Genomic DNA, 24,296 nt, shown 5'->3' with positions numbered 1-24,296 from the left:
ATCCAGCACAGGTCCTGGACCATAGGCATAACTTCGAGGACCAGGATGACGAAGAACCTCAAGACGCTGCCAGCCACAGGCAGCCGCTGCAGGACGTCGTATCCGCGCGCTGCTTGAACCGACCACTCACTGCGGAGACCTTCTTAATGCCGCCGTCTCAACAACACACCGGGTGGAATGGGATGGCCGCGCGACGTCTCGCGATGCGCTTGCAAGGAGCAGGTCACAGCTGCTTGCCATTCCTGCGGAACGGGTCCTGAGGCACGCCGAGCACGTCAGCCGCCGTCTCGGCAGCCAGAGGACTGGTGGCCGCGACGGGGCCGGTGGCCAGCGGTTGCCAGAGGGGAGCAGCAGTGGGCAGCAGTGAGGATGCCCAGGGGTCCAACGTCGCGTGGACCCCCGACGGAGGTCACTGGAGCGGCATGTAGGGCCAGTTGAACGAGCTGCCGGACAGCAGCATGTCGCGTATCAGCGTCTCGATGGGCGTCTTGCCTACCAGGCGCACGAAGAAGAGCTGCTCGATAACCTGCGAGCTGACTGTCCGTAAGCTGGGTAGCCGCAGCAGGAGCTTCCCGAACCGCGTCGGCTGGTTCGGGTACTGCGTTCGGCAGTACTCTTCGAGCGCGCACTGGGACTTCTCCTGCAGGCTTTCGATGTGCGCCACGTCTGAGAGGCCGCAGGCGTCTGCATCAAACAGAAAAGGAAGGAAGGTTAGATTTAGGTTACCGAAAAAGATCGGGCAACGACGACGCCGCAGCAACACGCGGCCACAAGAAAGACAATATGCACCGACATTGACTTTTTGTTGTTCTTTTTTTTTGCAACGACTTTGTCCACGTATTTAACGCACGCACATCGTGAACAACGACACCGGGTCTGTCACGCATATTGATGACGGTTTATTAAATAAAATGTGACCAGTGTCGGATGTAGGCGATCTTATCTACTAAAATAGCGTGTCGTTGGCCGATGCTTTCGTTTTCACTAATGTTTTTTTTTTTCATCAGGGCTAGCCGGAGTCCGGAAATGTGCACCAACAATTACACTGCGACTAGTCTTCTGAACTATTGTATAGAGGCTACTCGTGCAAGCACGGTGACAGTAACAAGCACGAGCGAGTCGGCGAAAACGTCGAGAAAGCAGATTCCTAAGTATACGGAGCATTCTTTGCCGATATGCCCGTTAGACATAGACACATTGCGCAGAGGACGGACTACAATGGTAATGGAGATCGTAGTTACAATTCGACAACAATGACATTGCGCAAAAGAACAAGAAAAGGAAAGCGAAAAAAAAAAGGCACTCCGTTCTCTTACGGTCGACAAGGCGAGAGAGGTGAAGCACGTAAGCCGTCCGTTCGTCCGACCACACACATGCATACACGCAAAAAAGAAAAAAAAAGAAAGAAGCAGGAAGCTAAAGGAAAAAGAACAGTGTAAAGCAGGGAGGTCGAATGCAAGCGTCTAACGGTTCTGCGCGGAGCCACGGGACCGGCCGCGTGCGCTTAATTGATCCCGACGTCTTGTGTCACGGCACCAGTGCCGAACCGGTGCGGAGCAACCGCCCATGCTGGTCGCGAAAAGCCTTCCCTCGCTGTTTTCTTTCTCGCTTCTGCCCGCATTATCTTCTGGCCCGGCCAGGGGTGTAAGCATCTTGTCCTAGGCGCAGTACCTGTCTGTCTCGCGCCGAAGATTAGAGGGAAGGCAGCACTGCGTGCGCGCTTCGTCCATACATACGCTACACGTCCTTCTGCAATGTGCCTTCGGTCGAAATGGCAGGCTTCCTCCAGCCGTTGGTTGGGTGGCGGCGATGTACTACTATACGTTGCTATTTCGGGAGGGCGGTGTCGGACGGCTATACCAAAGCCGTTGCGCGCGTGCATATACATATATACGGCTTCTCTCTCGCGTTCACCTTGTGACCTCCGCTGACCCCCGGCGTGTACAGTGCCGCGGCCGCTGGGGTTAAACGGCGCGCGACCTTTTCGGGCATCGTTAAGAATCCTTTATAATGCGCGCGCAGCTGAAGCTGCACGGCAACATGGGTGTGTTGCGCGTCACCGCTTTGCTCATATAGTTTTACTGCGCGGTACGTGGACAGTACTTAGCGTATAGACATTGCGCGGCGCAGTTTTTACGACGTTCGACGAACGCGCACACACGTCGACGTCGTCATTTGCTTTTCCTTGCGCCTCGACGGCAGCAGCGCCTTCGTCAGCAATTCAGCACCGCGGGCCTTCTCTCCGTTATAACTCCGTAAATGTAGGCTCGACGGCCCAAAAACTAAACTACCATGTCTTGCACTACATGCTTGTGTCTATGGTCCCCTTGGCCCGAGATCCGCGCGTTTGCACGGAACGGCTCCTGTAGTCGTTTATTTTATTATTTTTTTCCTTTGTTTGTTCGTGGGACGTGGCTAACTACACACCCGCGATATAACCCGACTATTCTCGTCCCACGTCAAAAACTGCGAGCGGCCTGGGTGGGTCACCAAAAAAACAAAAAAAAACAAAAAGAAACGGTTGCAGCGCGGTAGTCTTGGTTTCTCTCATCTGGGCCACGAATGCAAGAAGCGTCCTGGCTACGGGGGTACAACAAAAAGAAAGTAGTTAAGAAAGAAGACAATGGCTGGCGGATGAAACGCGGTGGACAAGAGGGTGAATTAAGCGGAGGCGGGCGATCTCACTCCGCAGGTCGAAAGGTCAAGTCGTGATCGGCTGCGGCGCAGGTGCCGAGCCACGGCTTGACCGGGACGCTATTAAATTCAGCTCTGATGGTCCGCGCCGTTCGTTCTCTTTTACCACGGGCCAGTTGTATACGCCCTCGAACAAGATAGTGTTGCCCGCTTGCGCGAGTGCATCGTCGATGTCGCGGAGTAAATGATGGGTGCAATCATTTCACCAGACTGTGGCGGCGGAAACCAATACCCCGAATCATCAGCTCCTGCATGAAGCAAAAGTTACTGCAGTCAATTTTCGCGACCTCTTTTGGAGGGCTGCTCTTGATTTTCAGCTGACCGTATTATTATTATTATTATTATTATTATTATTATTATTATTATTATTATTATTATTATTATTATATAGCAATGTGGATTGTGAAAGCGCTTTCGGGAATGCTGCTTATCATTGCATTGTATTGCTTCAATGAATGATTGATTGATCGACTGAGCATGATGAATAGTCTTCTGCAAACACTTCAGCGTGCCGTATGTTTTAGAGAGAGAGGAATACACAACAACACGACTGTAAGAGCTGAAAAGAACCAGTTATCTGATAAATCGATAATCATACACTCAAATAATGCACATTCGACTTCTTTCTTTTTCAACGCACGGTTTCTCACGTTTGCTCTATAATCGGAAGGTCAAGGGATTGTTTTCCTGTGTTGCCACTGCCGCACAAAAAACAACAACGGCGGCAACAACGACGATTACGGCAACAGCTTCAGCATGCAGTGGGAATTATCCGGCTCGGTGGAACAGTGGAGATCGGCTGCTGACCTCGAGGGTCGCGGGTTCGATTCCAGCCATGCAGGTTGCCTTTCGATTGAGGCGAAACGATAGACGCCTGAGTACTGTGCGATGTCAGTGAAATCCAGACGGTGAAAAGTTCCGAAGCCTTCGACTAGGACGTCTCTCAAAATCATACCGTGGTTTTTTGGGACGTAAAACTGCAGTTATTATTATTATTATTGTTGTTGTTGTTGTTGTTGTTGTTGTTGTTGTTGTTGGGAGGGAATCAGAGTTCACCCTATTCCACAACACAGGCAGTTCCGGCTCAAAAGAAACGCATAATCGTGGCAGCGCCAGCGTCATTCGCCGCCTGGTTAAAGCAGCGCATCGCCTCCTCATTCCTCAGCATCGCAGCCGACGATTGCTCCACATATATCCGCCATACGAATCCCGTGAAGTCGCACACCCCCGTTGACAACTCTTGGGCGCTCGTACAGACAAAACAATCGCAGCTGTTTCACGGGTGGGGGCGAGGAACACACAAACACAAGTCGCTCTAGAGGAGGGCATGCATGTGGCACGCGCGCCTGGCGGCGACAAAGCTTCAAAAGAACGGAAGCGCGACGACGCCTTGTACTCCAGCGTTCAATCTAGCCCGCTGCTCTCCTGCTTTATTCTCTAACAGCGCTGCCCCCCCGCCTTCTGAATGCCCCCGAGGCCCACTACTGAAACAGCGAGGGAACTAAGAATCGCTAGTTGAAGGGGGAAAGAAAGGGGGCTGGGAGGCGAGACAAAGCGCGATGATGGGGAAGGGTGTAAGAAGTCCAGATTAGAAATGAAAATGGCCGCAGTGCGCGAACAACGCAGAAGCGGCAGCGGCGAAGAAAAGGCTGGGGTCGCCGCGTCGCTCGTGTCTCTCTCCCCGCTTTATTAATTAAAACAAGCTCGGCGAGAGTCGTTGCGTTGTCGCCACGGCCCCGCCATCTATAGCGTGCTGTTGTCACTTTTACTCCTCTTTGTTCGCGACCTCGTTTCTCTCTTCGTTGCTTTCGATTCGGGGAAAAAAAAAGAATAATAAACGACGGGCCGTAAGCGCAAGCTGTGCCGCGCACAATTAAAGCAATTAACACGAGGGCGCCAGCGGGACGAATAGGCCTAAGAGACGAGGTTCTTCGTGAAATAAAGGACTAGAAACGCACGGATGGGGGAGAGAGGAAAATCCCAGCTAAATGAGGCTTGGCTGAGGCTATTTTCTGCCGTATTATATACCACATACAGCGGCCTTTTCTTGTCGGCGTGTATTTTCCCAGAGGTGGTGTTAATGCGCGCGCGACTATACAGCTGCGTTGCGTGCGTACTGTTACGCAACTGCAGTGTGTGAACCTTTTTCTAACAGTGACTCCGAGAAATTCCAACCACATGTGTGTTAGCGTGCCACGTCGTGACTTTTTTGCACTTATGTATTTGCCGAAGCGCATGATCTAGCTTGCTTTATACACTAGAGCCTTTGTGGTCGTCCTTGTTTTATCTGTGCGTTTTTTTTTTTGTTTTTACACGTCCCGTTAGTTTCATGCACTAGGAAAAATGTTGTAGGTGTCGATACTAGCACTTCGGCGTTCGGCACGCCGCCGAAGTTTATTTCAGAGGTCACGTAGAAATTTTTCAATCAACTCGTTCAATCATTAGTAAATAGCTTGACAGTTATCTGGTCCTCATTTGAAGGAAACCTATGTTCTGATATCATATATATCTACTATAACACTTAACTTGAACTGGAACCACAAATTTCATATCAACTTTTTTCTTGTCTGTGAATATTCGGAAAAGACAGAAGAAAGTGCTCGCCCGGAAATGCTTGGAGAGAAACGACAGCTCACTCGGTCGTTGTGTTACTAAAGGAAACGTCGCTATAACTCCGGTGTCTCCCAGCAGCTGGTTTCCTTAGCTGTGTACAACAACTCCCGCCCACCCCCAACCCGGCTTCATTTTTTTTCTTTTATTTGAGCCTCGTGAGAGTCGATGGCTTCACAAACAACGACGTGGTGCTAACCGATAAGCTTAGCGAATACGAAGCGGAGGCTATAACGAAACATAGAAGATTCGAACCTGTATTTCCTGAACCCCATGGAGTGGGATCGACGAGACTGTTATGACAAGCTTTCGAAAGAGAATCGTGTGAGAAAAGCGCCTCTAGTCATCGATAACATCTAAGAAAAGTACAAATCGAAAGAGATGAGTATGAAGCATCAAGACTCAATCCACATATCACAGCCAACGCATTCGTTCGAACTGCAGCGTAAAGTATATAAGCAACACATCCGTAAAAGAAAAAAGAACAAAACAAACTACAGCGTGCGTAAGCCGTCACGCACTCAAAAACCTCGTCCAAGACTTGACGCCACTGTAATTTGCTTGCCCAGTGTTCCATTTGTATAGACTACAGAACCAACAGGCCGTTCACGTCCTTGCCTGAATATTCATGACTTCATCTCGTGTGGGACAAATATATTCAAGCAGTCGTATAAGAAGCAAGGTGGCGAGTGGCTGGCGCTCTAATTATATTATGTGGGCTCAGCGCTTGTTATTCTTCCATTCACGAAGTTAGAAGCGACATGTGGCGGCACATATGAAAAGACATTTGAGAACAAAGTAAACGCGCATCCACATTCAGGCGTCTCCAAAAGAAAAACAAAAATACAGACCTGTTTGCGGTTCATATCATAACCATAGCTAGAACCACAAAGCACGGATCATCGAAATCACACTTCAGCGAAAAGTCCCTGATATATTTTGTGCTTTACTTCTTCAACAAGGCGCCTCATGCAATAATTTGTTTTTTATACCACTCGATAATAATAGTGGTACTTCCTTCGCGCAGCGTCCAGTTTGTCGCGTTCAATAGACACTTCAATTCAGCGCCGCCTTTCATCTTTTGAACGCGTTCCTGATTAGGAGAACGATTGAATAAAAAAAAGCGAAAAGGAGAGGTCTTAAAAAAATGAAGCTTGCAAGTGTCAGCCATACGCGCTGTATTAATATTGCCAGGGAGCCAAACAAGCAGCCACTCCATTAAGGTAAGTTTTTTTTTTTATGTAGCGGATGAAAAACTAGAGAACAGCCAGAGGGGAAGTGGATGAGGTGGGGGGGGGGGCAGCAACCTGTCCACACCAAGCGGACCCTCGCGAGGCATAAAGAGCAGTAAATAAATGAGCGCACAAATAAACAAGATGCCGTTGCTGCGTCTCCGTTCCGTCCCCTGTTCAGAAATGCCGGGCACGGATCGAGAGTGCGAGTAGCAGATTAAGTCCGCTATGGAGCCTTGTGATACGAGCAGCGTCAAGTGCGATTCCGTATTCAATTAGGCGCGGAATAATTGGAAGGAGCGAGGCTAAGGGAGCGAGACGCTCAGAGTCCTCCTCATTAGGAATCGACAATGGCCAGTTCCGGCGTGTATCGCGCGCACACACCCCACGCTCTCTCTTATTACAGCTCGCTGAACTTCCTTCTCCAAGGCCTCCACAGCGCTCTGATGCGTACAGTTGCGTTTCATTTAGGCGTGCCTCTCAGATGCATTGCAGAAGAAATCCCTATAGTAAAAGTAGTAGAGAAAGAAAGAAAGAAAGAAAGAAAGAAAGAAAGAAAGAAAGAAAGAAAGAAAGAAAGAAAGAAAGAAAGAAAGAAAGAAAGAAAGAAAGAAAGAAAGACGGGAGTTGCCTTTTAAGCGCTTGGTGCTGACGTGCTGCAAACCAAACAGAACAACAAGAGTCTAGGTTGAGCATCTTAAAATGCTTTCCACACGGTAATGTACCTTCACTGCGATATGAACTTATTCATATTCTTGACTTGTGCTTCACTTTTTTTGTTCATGCCTTGAGGTACGCGCGCGCATGGATATACGTTCAGTATGTACGGTTCGCCCTATATTGGGATATGCAAGCATACCATACGCTACGCTCGAAAACTCGTTTTCTTCCGTATTTGTTTTTCTAAGAGAATTGCCGGTGCACACGCGTTTATATGGCAGGCGCTGAAGCGTGGCTCCTCAAATGCATTGCGTTCCGTGTCTCGTGTTATTCACCGGCTTTTCGATCTCCTCGCGTGTACCGACGTTTGAAGCAGGCTCTGTATAGGTATATCAGTTGTGCATAAGGGCCAAACCTCATAAGCGCGAAAATGCACGCGACAGCGACGAGCGACGCTATGAGCGACGAAACAGGGCGTTCGCGCGACGTGTCGCGTGCTCGTTTTCGCGCGATCGCTCACCGTCGCTCATCGCCCGGAAGTGCTGGGCTCAAGCAGCCAATAGCGAAATACCGGAAAAGACAAAGACTACATAGGTGCACGTGACCCTGCCCGAGTCACGTATACGCAACAAGAAATAACGCAATGTTTATTACGCATGCGCATATAAAAAAGTGCTGCAAGGCAATAATAAACACTTTCCGTTTCATTACACAACAATATATCTTATTTTTGAATTGCATACCGCTCGCTACGCGGTTTTCTTGGTGCGAGTAGACGGCCTCATGCCAGCAACAGTGGAATTCGCTCGCCGAAGCCGTCGCGTGAGTGAGGTTTGCCTGCGCTAGCGACTGATCGCGCGAAGCCGATCTACGTCGCATCGCTTGTCGCTGTCGCGTGCATTTTCGCGCTTATGAGGTTTGGCCTTAACTCGCAAAATCCTTATGCAAGCCTGAACGCTGCCGCAACTGCGCAAAGTCAAGTTATTGCGAAGTGCGACACGTATACAGTAGCCGCACGGTGTATACCAGCGGACAAGTTGCGCTCTAAATACTAAGCTCCCTTTGTTCCCGTCTTACAGTAAGATTCGAATCTAGAGCTTTGAAAAATTATGCACCTCGATTTTCAGGGAACGACCGTCGTAGTGCGAAAGCTGTTTGAATCTAATTCTAAGTCTTTCTTTTATTTTCCCCTACACGTTTAGTAAAACGAGTGAAGCGGAACAACCGGCCACGACCTCAGTTTGCAAAACTATAACCACGTAAACGCGCGTGCGAACGAGATTTTACGAGCTTGCTGGCAGTCAAAACGTTCGCTCTATCGGTGCGGATCACGTCCACTGCCGATCTGGTTTTACTTAAAAGCGTCGTATAGTTTCCTGGGCAGAGCCCCAGGCGACAGCCGAATTAATTCGCGCGAAAGCGTACGGAGGGACGTTTTTCGTTTGTTTTTTAAAGACCGGTATAGATTTCACGCCTGGTAGGCCGCCAACGAACAAGTCCCAGATTTGAGCTGGTCGTTCTGCATGCGAGCCATGGAGTGTGAGAAATTACAGCGAGGCGGCGCCACTGTTCCGTCATCAGCCTCACCCGCAGGGCCCATACGGGCGGCTACGAAACAAAGGGGCATCACTGTTGCGACAGGGCTTGTGTCCGCGCGTCGGAAAAAAAGCATGATTAATCGCTCGTTTATGCCGACTCCATAGATCTCGGTGGCTCGACGGCGGCAGCGCGCGCTTTTACGACCCGACCCGCCTTGGCTGCAGTTGACCGCGTGCGAACTGCGTCGGCTTCACGGCAGTGCCGAGAAGGCGATGTTAAGATACGCGACGCGGTTTTCGAACGAAACAGATTTTCACGCTTTCTCGCGGGATCACGTGTGATAACGAGAGACAAGTCCACGAGGAGTTCTCAAAGGCAAGTTGAAAATTAACTTTAATTATTTCCCTCTTCACTTTCTTTCCAATCTTTCTTTCCCATTCCCCCTTCCCCTAGTGCAGGGTAGCAAACCGGATGCTCCATTTTCTGGTTAACCTCCCTGCCTTTCCCTCATTTTATTCTCTCTTCTCTTCTCTCTGAACTTCAATTATGGTGAAATAAAAGTACGTGAGAGTGAGAATACCGACAACAGGCCAATGAAGGTTACCGCGTACAACGCGCTAAGAGCCTCGCTGGCGCGTTTCATGTCTGCTATGTGCTCAACGACTTTATTGATTGATATGTGGGGTTTAACGTCCCAAAACCACCATATGATTATGAGAGACGCCGTAGTGGAGGGCTCCGGAAATTTAGACCACCTGGGGTTCTTTAACGTGCTGAACGACTTTATTGAGGCGAGAGAATTAGATGCCACCTAGAGCACGAATATTGGCCAGACGACAGCTGCGTCATTACTAATGATGCAAAAAGTAATCACGCGATGACGTCACCATGTCATCACAAATCGAGAAAGTTTATGACGTCCCTTCATGCGTACGAAGCTTTTGGAAGGAGGAGAAAAGAGACAGGATTAGCATATAGACTAAAACAAAACAAAAAAAAGATGCCTTTCATCTTCGAATCGTCTTAGTGTGTATAACTAAAGCTCTGTGTCTTTTTCTGTTATGTTTTTCCTCAATAGTGACTTCACTCTTTTTTGCACGGTGGAAATATCCGCAACGTACGCGCAAAGACGAAGTACGTTATTAGAGATATATGAAGACTGCTTAACGGAGACTTTTGTTCGTTCTTGCGTTACATTGAGTTCCCCTCAAGAGGCACGATGAAGCACACGGTTGATGGAGGACAGAGGTTGCATTAGTGTCCACACACAAAGGACGCGGCGCAAGACGCATCAAGTGCGTCGAGAACGTGCATTTTTGTATTCATTTGTTTATATTTAAATGCCGAACAAGCAATGTTCTCCGAGAGAACCAGACTTGCAGGCAAAGCGATCTACACCATTCACCACATTACGACATAATCGATCACCCCAAACCATCATTAAAAACTGTGGTTAACCAAGCTTGTTCGTCTTGAGAACCCGCGCAGCAAACCTATGTCGCAAGTCAGCGCCTCTGCCACGTGTACACAATTAGTTTCTGCCTCGTTCCGGAGCCATTTACGGTGGTAGGTTTAAACCGACATAAACGCTTCCATACCACCAGTATATGCACACTGACGCACTTCAGGAATTTGATTTAAAAAGTGAGAACCTCGCCGCCAAAGCGCAGCCCTTTCAATATAGTCCTATACTCGCGGACAATGTAGGGCAGATGGCTTTAGGTTGGCGTGCTATATGTAAACGAAGCCGCTCGCTATGCACAAAGCACCGGCCAACTCGACGATTATCGTGGCGAGCGTGCCGCAGAGGCAGGAACACCGCGGTCGGCACAGGGACGGAAATTAGTTTAGCTGCACGCTCGCAGTGACCACCCACTCGAATCCGCCTGCTCTGCACTTTAGTCCCAAAGAGGGCAGCTTCATCGAGGGGCTGTTCGGGTGGCCGCCCCGACTTCGCGCTCAGGTGTCCGGCGAAAGTGCACGCGCGCCGCCAAATTGTGCGATGCCCCGGCCGGAGTCGTTGCGCTGTGTATAAACTATATAAGCGGCTCGACACTACGTTATGGTGTGTATAATGTATACACAGCCACCCTTTTCGTGGCGCATAAACGTATGAGAATGATTGCCTTGCCGCGCACAGAACGTCAGGCCAACTGCCCGCTGAGTTGCACGCGAGAGGGACTGTATATACGGGTGAAGCGAAGAGTCATGCCCATAAACGGAACGAGTCACCGGTTGTCCACCATTCGTTTCCGCGAGCGTGTTCACATAAACTGCTCCCGAGAACTCGAACACATCACGGCCACGTTACGGCGCCAACGAACAATGTTAATCTAGGTGTTTAGGACAATAAGACGAGATAATGCTTGGCGACCGACAAAATCACACAGCGTGCTAATGCGCATGCGCCTAATCTGCAAGCTAATTTACGCAAGGCTTACACCATTCCTTTACTTTGTGTCCACTATCTGAAAACTTCAACTCCTATACTGCGTTATCGCTAGGAATAAATGCCGGCTTCTTTCAGTGATAATTTACTGCTTCCATCGTCAGCATGACGCCTTGAATATGGTCAAGTGCTCTACATTGAACAGCATAAGGCACGGAACTAAACAGCAAAAGTTTGCACAGTCTATATAATTTGTATCCGAGGTTGATTAACCTTCCGAGGTTGATTAGCCCAGTGAACACGCTTTGCTCAAGACTGATGAATGAAGAGAGGTCTCCTTTCAACGGGTAAACATGAAATGGAAGAAGTCACTGCGATTCAATCTGAATTGAGAAACTTTTTTTTTTATTTCCAAGACTCTCTACTCCAAACCGAACAGCCTTGACAGCTGCATCGCTTGGCAGTGAAAGTCAGGCGGTACGACCTACTAGATTGCAACAACCTTTCCTTTCTCTTTTCCGTTATACTCACGTCCTCGAAGTAAAGAACGGTAAAAATAATAGAAACGAAACACGGCAAGGTTAGAGAAAATTGAATAATCACGTCGCGAATACACTCACGACGTAATTTATGCACGACCAACATCCGCGAGTGCGTAAGAAAACACCGCTTACCCTGCAGAGTAATAATAGCAGCGCAGAGGGGAACTCGGTGCCTACGCGTTAATAATAATTTCCGTTAACGTGCAAAAACAGCAGCAAGTCCCACGAGGCACGTGCTTATAGAAGAAGGCTGGTACAATGCCAAATAAATATTACTATATGAATGCCGAAACGTTAATCGACTTTGGCTCTATAGGGATAAGATTTAAGGACCCAAGAAGCGCGAAAAAACGAGTTGCTTAGGAATGACTTGGCTGAGGTTCACGAAACCGTGCTCCTTATTGGCATGGTTAACATAAGCACCTATTTATTATTGCGAACTGTCTTCGGTGCGAAATCGCTTAACCAAAGCATGTTTATGCTTTACCAAATCACATTTAAGTGCACCAGACTCGATGATGATTTCAGTGGTATTGCATGCCAAAGCCGCAATGTGATTACCCGGTATATAGAGTGGAGAACACCAAGTCATTATCGACGGCGTTGGGTTCTTTGGCGTGTACCTAAATTTAGGAACACTGGTGTTCCTTGCACTTGGCATCCAACGAAATGCGACCGCCATGGCCGGAATTGAAATTGGACCACTTGCTCTTCACAGCGCAAGACTTTACAGCGGACGATGTGTACTAAAGGTTCTAAGTTTGAAGTATGCTCCTGTAAATATAGAACAAAGAAAGTTAGAAAAACGGTATAGCTTTAAAAACCATACAGGGCTATATAATTCTTCTATCGAGCTGCCTCTCTTCGCAACACGGAAGCATGCGGGTGAATTTTTTAAGGAAACCCAGAAATATATGTTACAAGGATTCCATAAAGCTTAGCACCACGCCCTGCACTCCAAGACTGCTTTAGCGTTCTCATAAATTTGCAGGTGTTGAAGGCAGCGTTATGAACAAAACCAAAAGGAGCAACGTATCTTAACAATGTTTCAAGTTCGCGCAATACTTTTTCTTCATTTTTATACGAGAAAGAAAGAAAGAAAGAAAGAAACAAAGAAAGAGAGAGAGAAACTGCTGTGCGGACTAATGAAGGAGCCGCGACGACGATGAAAGCACATACAGATCACGAAGCAAGGCGCCACAGGAGCAGGGGCGGTAACTCGAGCAATCATTCAGTCTGATTCGATTTAAAGAACTGCGCGAACTCGCGAGAACTCGCATCGTGGCGAAGTCCCGCAAAAAGTGCCGAAATTCTCACTCGCCGCGCCATAATTGCACACCAGCCGCTTCTCCTTCCATACCCTCTGTTTTTCCATTTTTTTTTGTTAAACAAAGACTATTAAAATTAGCGAACAAAAAAATAAACTCTTTCTTCAAACTGCGAAACAGGGCGAGGTTAAAGTGCTCGCGTTTCCACACACTTATTCGAAACTTATGTTTCAAACTTATTTCTCGCTATCCCTTTCCATTATTTTTTTTCCCTCCACGAAGCGGTAGTTTGCTTTCATCTGAATTACGATTCTGCTAATGAATTTAATGCGTCCTCGTTCGCGAGAGCTAATTACTACTTGCGCACTCCCGACCAAAGAAGCCCGTGCGATCGCGCCTAATTTGCATACGCTCCGCGATCACCACCAGCACGCACGCAATCGCGCGCACGCTCCTCCACGCCGGAGGTCGACACGCACGCTCGCAGCGGCGACCGGCAGAACTCGCGCAAGAGAATGCGCTCTTTTTGAGGTAGCAATCAACACCCCCCCCCCCCCCCCCCAAAAAAAAAATACATGAGAAAAAAAAAAGAAATAGTAACTCTTGCTACTCGTGCTATTGTGATGCCTTCGGATACGTCACAGGTAAACACTAGTGCTCCTTCCGAAGCGACACTCCTAAGCGAAACAAAGCTATTGCATTTATTGGGCATACGTAATGTTTAAGCGTGATGTTCTATGGCATCCCTGTAAGTTGCAAAGCACATTACCTGGCATATATTTTTTGGTTTATTAGTTCAAACACAACGCAGACGTCGTTCTACGGTGCAAACATGAAAGAAAAAGAGGGTAGTGAAATAATGCGAGTAAGAGAGCGAGAGATGCACGTGTAAACTACTCGGCACAAAAGTGCATACGGTCAAGACACTTTGCACTACGCCATTACGTAAGCACAAAACAACAGACGGGCTAAGTCAACAGAACGATCAACGACTCGCATAAATACCGCGTGCTGACTACACATGGCCTCGCACACGTAAGTCCACGCAGAAAGCTAAACAACGTTCTTTTCCAAATATACGGACCTTAGCGTGTGTTTACCGACTGTACTACTATATTAACGCTGTCAAATGTATTCCTCTTCTTCGCCCAACAGTTTCTTTTTTAACCACTCATCATCTCTCCTCCATTCAGACTAGTATCTTCTACTTTCTTGTTATACCTCTATTACTATATGTACGTGTGTTCAACGCATTAAGTAAGAATTAAAGGCCCTAGATTTTCCACAAGTACCTAGAGCAAAGTATACAGACTTCAGCGAGCACTAACGAAAGAGAAAATGTGCGGGCAGACTGAATGAGCGACGTCGCGAAAATCTCTCTAGGTTCGTTTTTCACGTGCTCGTGAGAATAAATGTCGTTATATGAGGTAGTGGCCCGAAGTCCACAAATGCACCAGTAAAGAAAATCAAATAATAACGATAAAACGAAAGAGAACAACCATGAATTGCTGCCGGCAACAATAAGAACAATGGGTGGCGCAAATAATTCAAGAAAGAAAAAAAAAAGAAACTGAGGACTTTAACTTGTGCATTCCCCTTCACCCAGACAGTCTTTTGTTTATGACCCGAGGAGAACAAACTCACTTCGACATTCAGGTCGTAGTTTTCAGATCGTTTATCTGCCGTTCTGAGGTGCCTCTCAGCTCCACTGTCCATATATACACTCGCCACGCCACGTCCGGGAGAGGTCTCGACATTTCTCAAAAGCATAAGCGAACAAATACGCGCGCGCGAACAATATACGACGCGCAAAACACGATAAACACAGAGCCCACGCGCCAACGCATACGTTGGGCTGCCCACGCGCCCTCCCGAAGGCACAAGGTGAGGCCAGCAATGCACGTCAGGCGTTGCAGGTCTCTTCGCGATTCGCGACCGAGAACAACGTATGCGTTCGGGACAACGCCATCCATTCTGGAGCGTCCGCGACGGACGCACGCAGTCGCAAAGCTTCGGATCGGGACAGACCACAACGTGCCATCCCCTCTCAACGACGCCGGTCCCTCCGTCTTCCCTAAAGCACGCTGGCCCGTCTTTGCGTGGGCGAATATATATAAACACGACGTTTTACTCGCTTCGCCCCCGAAGATCCCTTATTCTCTCCAATGTATGCGAATGATGGGCCCCTTCATCCTCCGGAGTTCAGACAGGACGGAAGCGACAAGAAAAATGCAGCCTTCCAGCCGAACGTCCACGAAGCCGAGTGCGCGAAAACGCAGAAACGACCAAGATTGGACCAACAAACGGAAATGGAGGCCAACAAACAAAATAGAAAGAAAAAAAAAACGGGAGCGGCGCCCCGCGATCCGAGAAAAGGCAGGGAAAGAAACAATGCGACCCGCATTCCAGCGTATTTGTTTTCGCGGAACCTGTCTCTCGACATCTCTTCCTTCTTTCTCGGCGCAGTTCAGCGGCGCCCTTCGAAGTCGCCGGCCCGTGCTTTACGGTGCCGATATGTTTCGCGAGATGTAAATGTCCTTGCCACCACTCCCCTCGTTCTCGCGGGGCGTGGAGGAAAGGGGGGGGAGGTAGGTTGAGGGGGGGGAGAGTAATGTGCGACGCCGTGCTCGACACTCCGGCCTATCCCCCCTCCCGCTGCTTCTTCCTCATATGCATTCTACTCGTCGCGTGGCTCAGAAAAGCCGCTGTTCTATTTGAGTTTGTGCGCATGTATGAATCTCCAAACGTCCTACACCTTCTGGCAAGCTGTAGGAAAGGCGCACTTAGGTAGAGTACGAGTTTGAGACACAAATGCCGAGAGGAGAGGGAGAGACGGGTTCGGAGTGGGTTGGCCCGAGTATGGAGCGGTGGTACCTGCATCGTTCATTCTCTTTTAGCAAAGTAAAACTTAGTAGATAAAGAACAAGAAAAGGAGTGACTTCGCGCTCCCACGAGCGGACTCATGGTACGTAGCAGGGGAGTTAGGTGAGTCGAGAAAGGCGGGAGGGCGAGTCATAAGGGATATAGGGCCCCGCAGTGGTGGTTTGTGTATTTGCCTCGAGATGGCGTTCGCGGAATAGATCCTTATATTTATAACGCCCGCGCGCCCCCTTAGACCCTGGCTTATGGATATCTCGCGAGTTTTGGCGCGGCGCGATTCCGCCGGCGAGAGGCCATATGTCTTCGGGCGCACTGGCGACCGACAGGGGGCAGCCGCTTCGTAATCTCGGGGCTACGAAAAGCAGCAAAGGGGCGGCCCAGAAGAGATGCGAACAAATACGCGGAGACAGAAGAAAATACGCCGAAACGGAGCGAAACTGATGCGAAAGTGGGGACGAAAAAGCGAGCCGAGGACGCGACAGCGAAAAATGAAGTAAATAAGCGCGGGCCCGAAACGTGGAGGAGTGTGGCACCAAGAAAATGACAGCAAGGAGGAGGGGCTCACGGCGAACTGTGACGTCGGTGGCCGGCGTTTCTCTTCTGCGCACGGAGGGGGGCAACGGCGACGAACGAGACTGTAAGCAAATACAAATACTATACGGTCGTCGGCGAAGTCGTGCCCGCGGAGAGTATTGCGCATGTCCGCTCCCTTATGCGCACTTGTAGCGTTTTGCTCCCAAGTTGTCCACCCTCCCAGCCCTGACGCTTTGGCTTTCCAGCAATGCTTTGCATGTTTGCTGTCTAGCTTACTGGCTTGTTTGTTTGTCGGCTGTTCGCTATATGACTTTCGAGGGAACGGCGGCGCTCCGTACGTTCCTCTTACTTTTTATTATCCTTCGATTTCATCGATGTTGTGGCCCGGAGAGGCACTGTGTGGCCATTTCTCGCTCTGATACCCGCCGTTCCCTGGCGTATCCTTTTGCATCTTTTTTTTTTTCTTTCGGCGTTTGTTCCGGACGAGCGCGTCGCCAAGAGCCCGAACATTTGCGCGGGAGTCAATCCTCCAGGCGAAGCTCGCTTTTCGCGAGGCCGACTATTTCTCGAAGCTCTGGAATTCTCTGGTGCGAGGCTGCCAACTTTTAAGGAGTCCTCCCGGGGACTTGGACCTGCGCGTCGGAAGTTTCACGAGCCGGAAGGTGTTACGTTGTCATGCTCATAAAGGAGCCTGCAACTTGATGAACACCAAGGTGGGCACATACAATGTTAAGTATTTCAATTTGTGGCGTCGTATTTACAAACCGGTGCTCTTTTTATCATCGGTTCCACTGGGGAGAAATTAAACTGCACGTACAACGAACTTAACACCTTCCTAGTGCAATGTCATTCACGCTGCGCATTTCGAATAAGTGCGGGAACACTCCTCCTAACCATTAAACCAAATCGCTTTCCTCTACCACTTCTCTTGTTCGCCCATTTTGACTTCAGCCCTACTCGGCACGTGGTCATTTTCAGCGGTCGCGTAAGTTGGAGCAATCAGTGACCGGCAACGACGGAACGCTGTCGCGATAGTACGGAAGCTACCCACGTTCTTCCACAATCCCTACGTTGATCGCTCATATCAAGCGGAGTCTAGAGACCGCAGGTACAGCGCGAAAAAAAAAAAAACTGCGGTACAACGACCGCAACTGACAGTCATTCTCGCTGCCCCGGACGTTACAGGCGACTGACTATGACAAAAGAAGAAAAAGAAACTCGTCACCGACAAAACGAGCCACGATGCTAGTGCAAAGGGGGAAAAAATAAAGAAAAGAAAGGGGGTCTCGGCTCAGTGGCCGCCTAATCGCCCCATTTTCGCTTGCCACCACAACGACCGACCTCCAGTGGCTTTTATAAATGTCCCAGCGTTCCCCGACAACGTCCTACGTCCTCCCCCCGTCCCTTCTCCCATCTCTGCCCAGCAACTGTCGTCGTTTTCTTCGCCGCTGACCGACGAACCATGCCAACGAGCGAGATGCAGTTCGCGGGGGTGAACTTTGGGCGAGATGGGTAGCAGCTCGTTCGTACGGGTGTCCTTCTGTTTGTTTTCGCGACCGTGGCATCACTGCAAAGCCGCGGACGAGGTCCCCGAGGTGTCGTCGACTGCCGCAGTCCACGCATAGTGCTCCTCCCGGGGAATCGCTTATAGGACCGCGAAGACGCCTCCACGCGCCTTGTTCTCCGTGTCGCGCCCTCGGGGTCTCCCCGAGCTGCTTCATTTGTTATGTGCTTCAGCGGCGCTCACGCCATCGCGCTGTTTCTGGTCAAAAGGCATGCTCCCATTGTCTGTGCGTGCGCGCGCTTTTCTGCGCACGTGCCCTACACATCGTCGTGTTATTTGTCTGCCGCGCATTTCTGTCTTATACCTCGTCTTTTGTACGCCACTGCATCCTCTTCGTTCCTCTCTAGTCTTTCTTTCGTTCTAGCCTACACTTCTACGCTCCAATCTCGGGCTTCTTCACGCCGGCCTTTTGTCTTTGGATACGGCTGGGCTCCCTTTTGTGGGCACGCGTCGTTTGCTGCTTATGGGCGCGAGCCGCTCGGACGTTTGTCCCCTGCGAGAGTATTCTTAGCATCTCCTCTTCCCCCCGCCTTATTCACTGCCGGTGCTCTCCGCAACGCCAGGGCCACGTTCCCTAGCGAGGTGTCCAGGGGCTCGTGTCCATAAGGCCGCGAGCAGCCTATTCTCAATGCCACCGATGAGGTACTTTGTCTTGCTCCCCGATGGCCTCTTGTCGACACCGAGAGCCCCTGGCGGCGGTGCTTTTTCGCACTGCATTTTCCTGCGGTCAGCTGAGGTGGTGAAGCCCGGGGATATCTATCTGTTTTCCATTCTTTCGGAGTGTCCGGGACACAGTGCGGCAATGAGGCGCGCTCTATGGTCATCAGGCGACTCCATACGGGGCGTCGGAGGAGGGAGGGGTCACCTCTGTGCTACGTATACACAAAGGTTGCAAAATGATCGAAGTGCACACCTTGCCAGAAAGGACTTCCTTCCGAAAGGGCCCATTTCCATTCCTATTATTGTTTGCACTGGACATGTGATGCCTTGTTGAAAAGGCGGCTATTACTTGGCTGTTTCTGAAATTTTCCACGGTATGGCCCGCAATAATACAGCATAAAAATACATATTCTTTTTATAGCGACTAAATGTAGAAGGGCATAAGTATTCTTAATATCCCTAAAGGTAGGAAAACGACGACCTACCAATTAGACATGACGTTTACTCTTATTCTTATACAATTATTTTATTTATTTTTTACACCGTAATTTTATACATATCCTTGTTATAAGTAATTCTGTTTTATCATTTATCACATACACCGTTTCATCTTTCTTTCGGCGCCCTAAAGCTAAGCAATGCGAAGCCGCCAACTTTTGTAATACGCTTTCATTAGGTAGTGGTATCAAGTGAGAACACCGGCGCAATAATCTGGGATATCTACAACGGACACTAATCTTACTACCTAACAGATTGAAGGCCGTCACTGTAGCTAGATGCCCGTTTCGCATCATCTTATCGTTGCAATTCTGTAGAGGTGCATACATGTGACGACCAACCGTGCCTCGCAGCTCAATGATGTCAGATACACTTTCTTTTTTAACGCAATGAATGTGCACGGCCAACACAACGCCTCATTGCGCACGCGCAAGCGCGCTAAAAGGCCAACAAGGTGAAGAGAATCCAAAACCGGAGATACAAAGCGAGGAACATCCCGCCGAGTGCCAGGACTTGTGGAGAAGGCCTGGCGCGGCATTCGTTCGGGATGCAGACCAGCGATGCGCGTCGCGCCGCACGAGCCAACAGATCGCGCCGGGCACGCGTTTCGCCCCACGTACATTCACACGCCGGTTTCCGGTTCCGCTCGATTGAACACCGCCTCTGCTCGTATAGGTCTCTGAAGCGCGGGAGCACGTCGCCTTGCCGCCGAAAAAACGACAAGAGAGCGCGCTTGCGCGCTCTCTCTGTACAGCTAACAAGGAGTGAGAGGACGTGGCAGCGAAAAATCTTCACCGCACAAGAAAAGCAAAAAAGCGACGTAACGGTAACAGCGACGCTACAAACACGGAGGTGCGATGAAGGCGTGGCAAAAGCAAACAAGAAGCGTGTAAATGCGTGTACGTACTACCGATACATGCATGCCATCTTTAGGGCATCCCGTGCGGTGACAGCGACTGTCACTTAGCGTGTATAGCCCGTGTAACGACCCCGGCGTCGCACCTTTTTTCGACGAGGGCAACCGGCGGGCGCTGCCGTGCTTCGCACCTCGTTTCCTAGGCTGCCGAGAATTTCGCGGCGGTGACTTGACGCGCGGAGATGCATGCACACGTGTGATGACGAGGGGCCGTACGCAAGCTTCGTGATAGCTGCCAAAGAAGCGGGATTGAAACACTATGATTGGGAATGTTAGAATGACTTTTGTGTTCACTGAGGCGGCATGAGTAGTCATTAGTTAACTGCAGAGTGCGCTGTCGGGATAGAGCTTTTCAATTGATCTCGAGCGGGCTTTTTGTTTGTCTCGTGGTAGCTCGAGAACAGGCTGACTAATTCGCGTGAATTTCTCAAGTTGTTCGATCGAGAGAGAGAAATAGATAAATAGAGAGGAAAGGCAGGGAGGTTAACCAAGCTTGGCTCTGTTGGCTACCCTACACTTGGGGTGGGGGAAAAGGAGAATAATAGAACGGAAAGGGATAGAAAAGAAGGGGAGTAAGAAAGAGAAGCATGAATAGTCGGAGAAGTAACTGCTTAAGGCCTGACCACATGTACTCGTTGCCACGCGTCAGTGCGCGTCTTTTTGACGCAGCTGCACGCCCTTTCTCTATGGAGAGAGAGAGAGAGGACGCGCAGCTTCGCGTAGCCACGCGCCCTCTCTCTCCGCAGGGAGAGGGCATGGCGCCGCGTCGAAAAAGCCACGCGCTGACGCGCTGCTAAGGGTACGTGAGGTCAGGCCTTTAGTTGTGCGCGCTACTTTAGATTATGCTATCGACTTTTCTAACGGGAGTATCAACGGCAGCGACTCAGATCATTCAATTTAAATAAGCCGGATGCTGAATGAAATGTGAGCGCACGAAGTTTGTCTAATCTCGTGGCGCCTTCAAAGCCGAGTTGGGTTCGGAAACGCCACCCCAGTAACGCGGTGTCGGACCCACTGATGGCCCTTGTGTACCCATGGTGGTGTCGGATGCACATCGTGCATTTGAGGGTCGGGCGAATAGTGTATAATACGTGTACGGTGGCCACCAGCGACACAAGAATTTAGAGGAACCCGGGGCCGTACATATGCACGAACACACAGATCCTTGTTTTTGCCGCGATGAACCGACGCAAAGCGGCATCACGCGCGGCTCAGCATTTTTTTTTTTTTTCATGTCGAACGAGTCAGGTGGTGCGGTCTCGTAGGGGGGCGAGTTACGTCGAATCGACATTTGCTGACTCGCGCCTTCTACTTATTGTATCGTACCGTTAGCATTAAACACAGTACAAGTTACATTGATAGGACTGAGCCTAATGTTGAGCAAACGCCTCGAACGGTTTAAAGTTTACCAGCAGTGTAGCAGCAGAAAAGAAATCTCTGTACCAGACGATAAATTCCGGCAGCTGGCACTTCTACACGACCCTACTCAACAACGTGCCATCGTGTATAAACAAGAGGGCTTCTTTCCGGAAGCTGTCTCTCGAGCGTTCAATAGTCAGTAGGTGCTTAATCCCGCCTCCCCAGAACGACTGGACCACTACATCGAATGAATAAGCATGAAAGACGTGCCATATACCTGCCCACACTTCTCGAGCCTTCCCTTCACTTGAATCCCCTCTCGACCTCACCCTTCCCTCCACCCCGCCTTCATCTCTTTTCCCGCGAAACATCGACGCATGCCTATGTATGAAGTATTCGACCATTCCCCTATCTTTTCTCCGTTTCGTTCGATCTTCTTCTCAGCCGCTTCTTCCATACCGTTTTTTCTGTATACTCGCGCCGCTTCATTTTATGTCGCCCACGCTAGACTTCCTTTTGCGTGTCTTGTGGTTGTTTCCTTCGAGTTGTCGTGATTTACGTTCCGCGCCAAATTGCGGCTTCCCCCGGCGTGCGGTCGGCGAGATAGGAAGCCGCGGCCGAAGTATTTTTTTGTTGCTGGTGCCCGCTCGTCCGGACCACGACGCTTTGACGGGCCCCCGTTGGTGGTCGCCGAGCCCTGCTCCGTCTTCCTTATCTCATCTCGAAGCCCCAAACCCCCCTCATCACAAAACCTCCGTTTCTTATCCCTCTGGCTTCCTGCCCGTCCTTGTTGCACTTTTCGGTTGTCGCCTCCTCTACAAACGCTACACGCCTCAACCTCCTTTTTATCTGCGCATTCACGCGGTGTCGCTCCAATCTATCCTAACAACGTGGTCGCTTCTGTAGAGAGACGTTGTTGCTTGCTCTTTCGTTGTATGTCTTGCTCTAAACATCCAGTTGTGCCTGCTTGAACAAGGGCGAAGGCACCAAACTTGGGCGTTAACTGTGATAGGCTGTGCCAAAAAGCTTACTAAAGGTCTTGCGCCCCGTCATTAATCTTCCCTGAAGAAGCAAGACGTATGTACACATTACACGACTGCTTAGATATGGGTGCAGTTTAGTGCAATTATATTTGGGAGGAGTGGGAAGAGTATACAACATTTATAACAGGCATTGGTCATTCTAAAAAAAAAAAAACAACCGGGGGTTGGTAATATAGCTAGGCATTATGAATAATCGTTCTATTTCATCGAGAGATCAAGAAAACACACAAAGGGAGAAAGGTGCTCATAAAATGTATTAGGCAAACAGTTATGACTTTAAACGCAGTTTATGTGCTTTGCACGTCCCACGCGCCAACCTTACGAAACATTTTCTGGTTGCACCCGTGGTGGTTAACGTATACCTTGGCTGCTGAACCGAAGGTCACGGCTTCGACCTTGGGCGCGGATGTCGTGTTCCAAATGGAGCGAAAAATGCTAAAGGCCCATGTGCGTACATTTAGGTGCACACCAAAGAACCCGAGATGGTCGAATTTCTCAGAGCCCTACATTACGTCACGCTTCATATCACACCAGAGTTTCGGTCGTAAAACTCCAGAAAGGAATTTATTCTGTGCCGTACCCATGCAGTTAAAAGTTTAAACCCGACTGTACCTTTGATGGCACGCGATAAACGTGCAATAATAACCAGAAAATGGGAAGAGCAGCTCGCGACGTTTCTTCACAAACTGAGTTCCCGCTGAGCCTTGACGTCGTTCGTCTCCGCGGCGATTATTCTGGACTCTCGGCAATCAGCGAGTGAGCGTACGTGCTTCCTCCATTCACCGCCAGTTCCATTGTTCGCACTCGAATAAACACGCTAATAATTTAATCAGCTGATGACGTCAACGCCCACACGCCCGCATATATACGCGCGTCCAATTATCAAGCACGCCATGAATTGCCAGTTGCCTCCCGTGGCATTTTTTTTTTACTACGGTAATTCTTAGATGCGCGACTGCCCAAGACACACGTAGCGATGCCAATATACCGTCCCTCTCGGTATCCAGTAGATGCCGCTCGTCGCATGCCAGAGCACCAGCCAAGTCGTGTTCGGCTTTATTCGAACTTCCTCGATGTGTCCATCCCCTGCACTCTCACATCCGCCCGCATCTGCGGATTCACCCTCTTACCCGCATCGAAAAAAAAGAAAAGCAGTACAAGTGAGAGAAGGAAAGGTGTTCCTCGTGCGATATTATACCGAAGCCGTCTCTTCATCGTCGTATAAACGGATACAGAGCGCGCAGAAAAAAGAAATAAATGAACCACCCTCCTCTTGCCAAAAATGCAAATGCATCTCCGCATACCCTCACTTCGTGCTGTGGGCAGGCAGGCAAGGCAGGCAAGCCAGCTAAGGGGGAGACTCTCCGCCATCACACTCAAGGTGTTTTCGACGTATCATTTGTCTCTTTTACCTTTCTCTCCGTCCTTTCTTGTTACTTTACCACTCGTGCTTCCATCGCCATGTGTGCGGTTAATAATCGTCTTGTTTTTTTTTTTTCTTTCCTCTCGTTTGATTGTGTCTCGTTTCTCGATACCGTCTCGCGCCCGTCTCTATAGCTGCCTTAGCGCCGTCGTGCTTGTGGAGGCGCCGCTGATGGCGCCCTTCTACCACGATACAGCGGCTTGCCTTTTGTTCATCACGCGAAGTCGCCATTGCGAAGATGCCACAACTTCCATTTCTTTCTTTCACCGCGGCCACAGCGGAAAAGCGAGGCTTCGCTTATTGGCCGGCATTACTAATGCGGTTCTTGAAGAGGGTCAAGCATCTTGCGGGGGTGATGGCGCGCTTTTTTTGTCTATTTTTTTCTTCCGGTGCGTGTGACTCGTTTGGCACCGCTTTCGCGCCATCGAGATGCAGAAAGAAACCACGCGCGTGGTTGCGGCACGCGCGCCACCTGTTTATGAATC

General features: G+C 49.7%; 1 protein-coding gene across 1 annotated transcript in view; it reads right to left on the bottom strand.

Annotated features, from left to right (window-relative positions):
• Positions 1–269: 269 nt before the first annotated feature.
• The window catches only part of LOC142811633 (steroid receptor seven-up, isoforms B/C-like), a 156,213-nt gene continuing 132,186 nt past the window's right edge, over positions 270–24,296 (bottom strand). The window contains exon 4 of the mRNA XM_075891588.1: positions 270–684. Coding sequence (XP_075747703.1) covers positions 410–684 — 275 coding nt within the window. The 3' untranslated portion in view covers positions 270–409. The remainder of the gene's footprint in view (positions 685–24,296) is intronic.

This window comes from Rhipicephalus microplus, chromosome 1 (genome assembly GCF_043290135.1).
Source record: "Rhipicephalus microplus isolate Deutch F79 chromosome 1, USDA_Rmic, whole genome shotgun sequence".
Taxonomy (NCBI): domain Eukaryota; kingdom Metazoa; phylum Arthropoda; class Arachnida; order Ixodida; family Ixodidae; genus Rhipicephalus; species Rhipicephalus microplus.
This window is presented reverse-complemented; position numbering and strand designations above follow the sequence as displayed.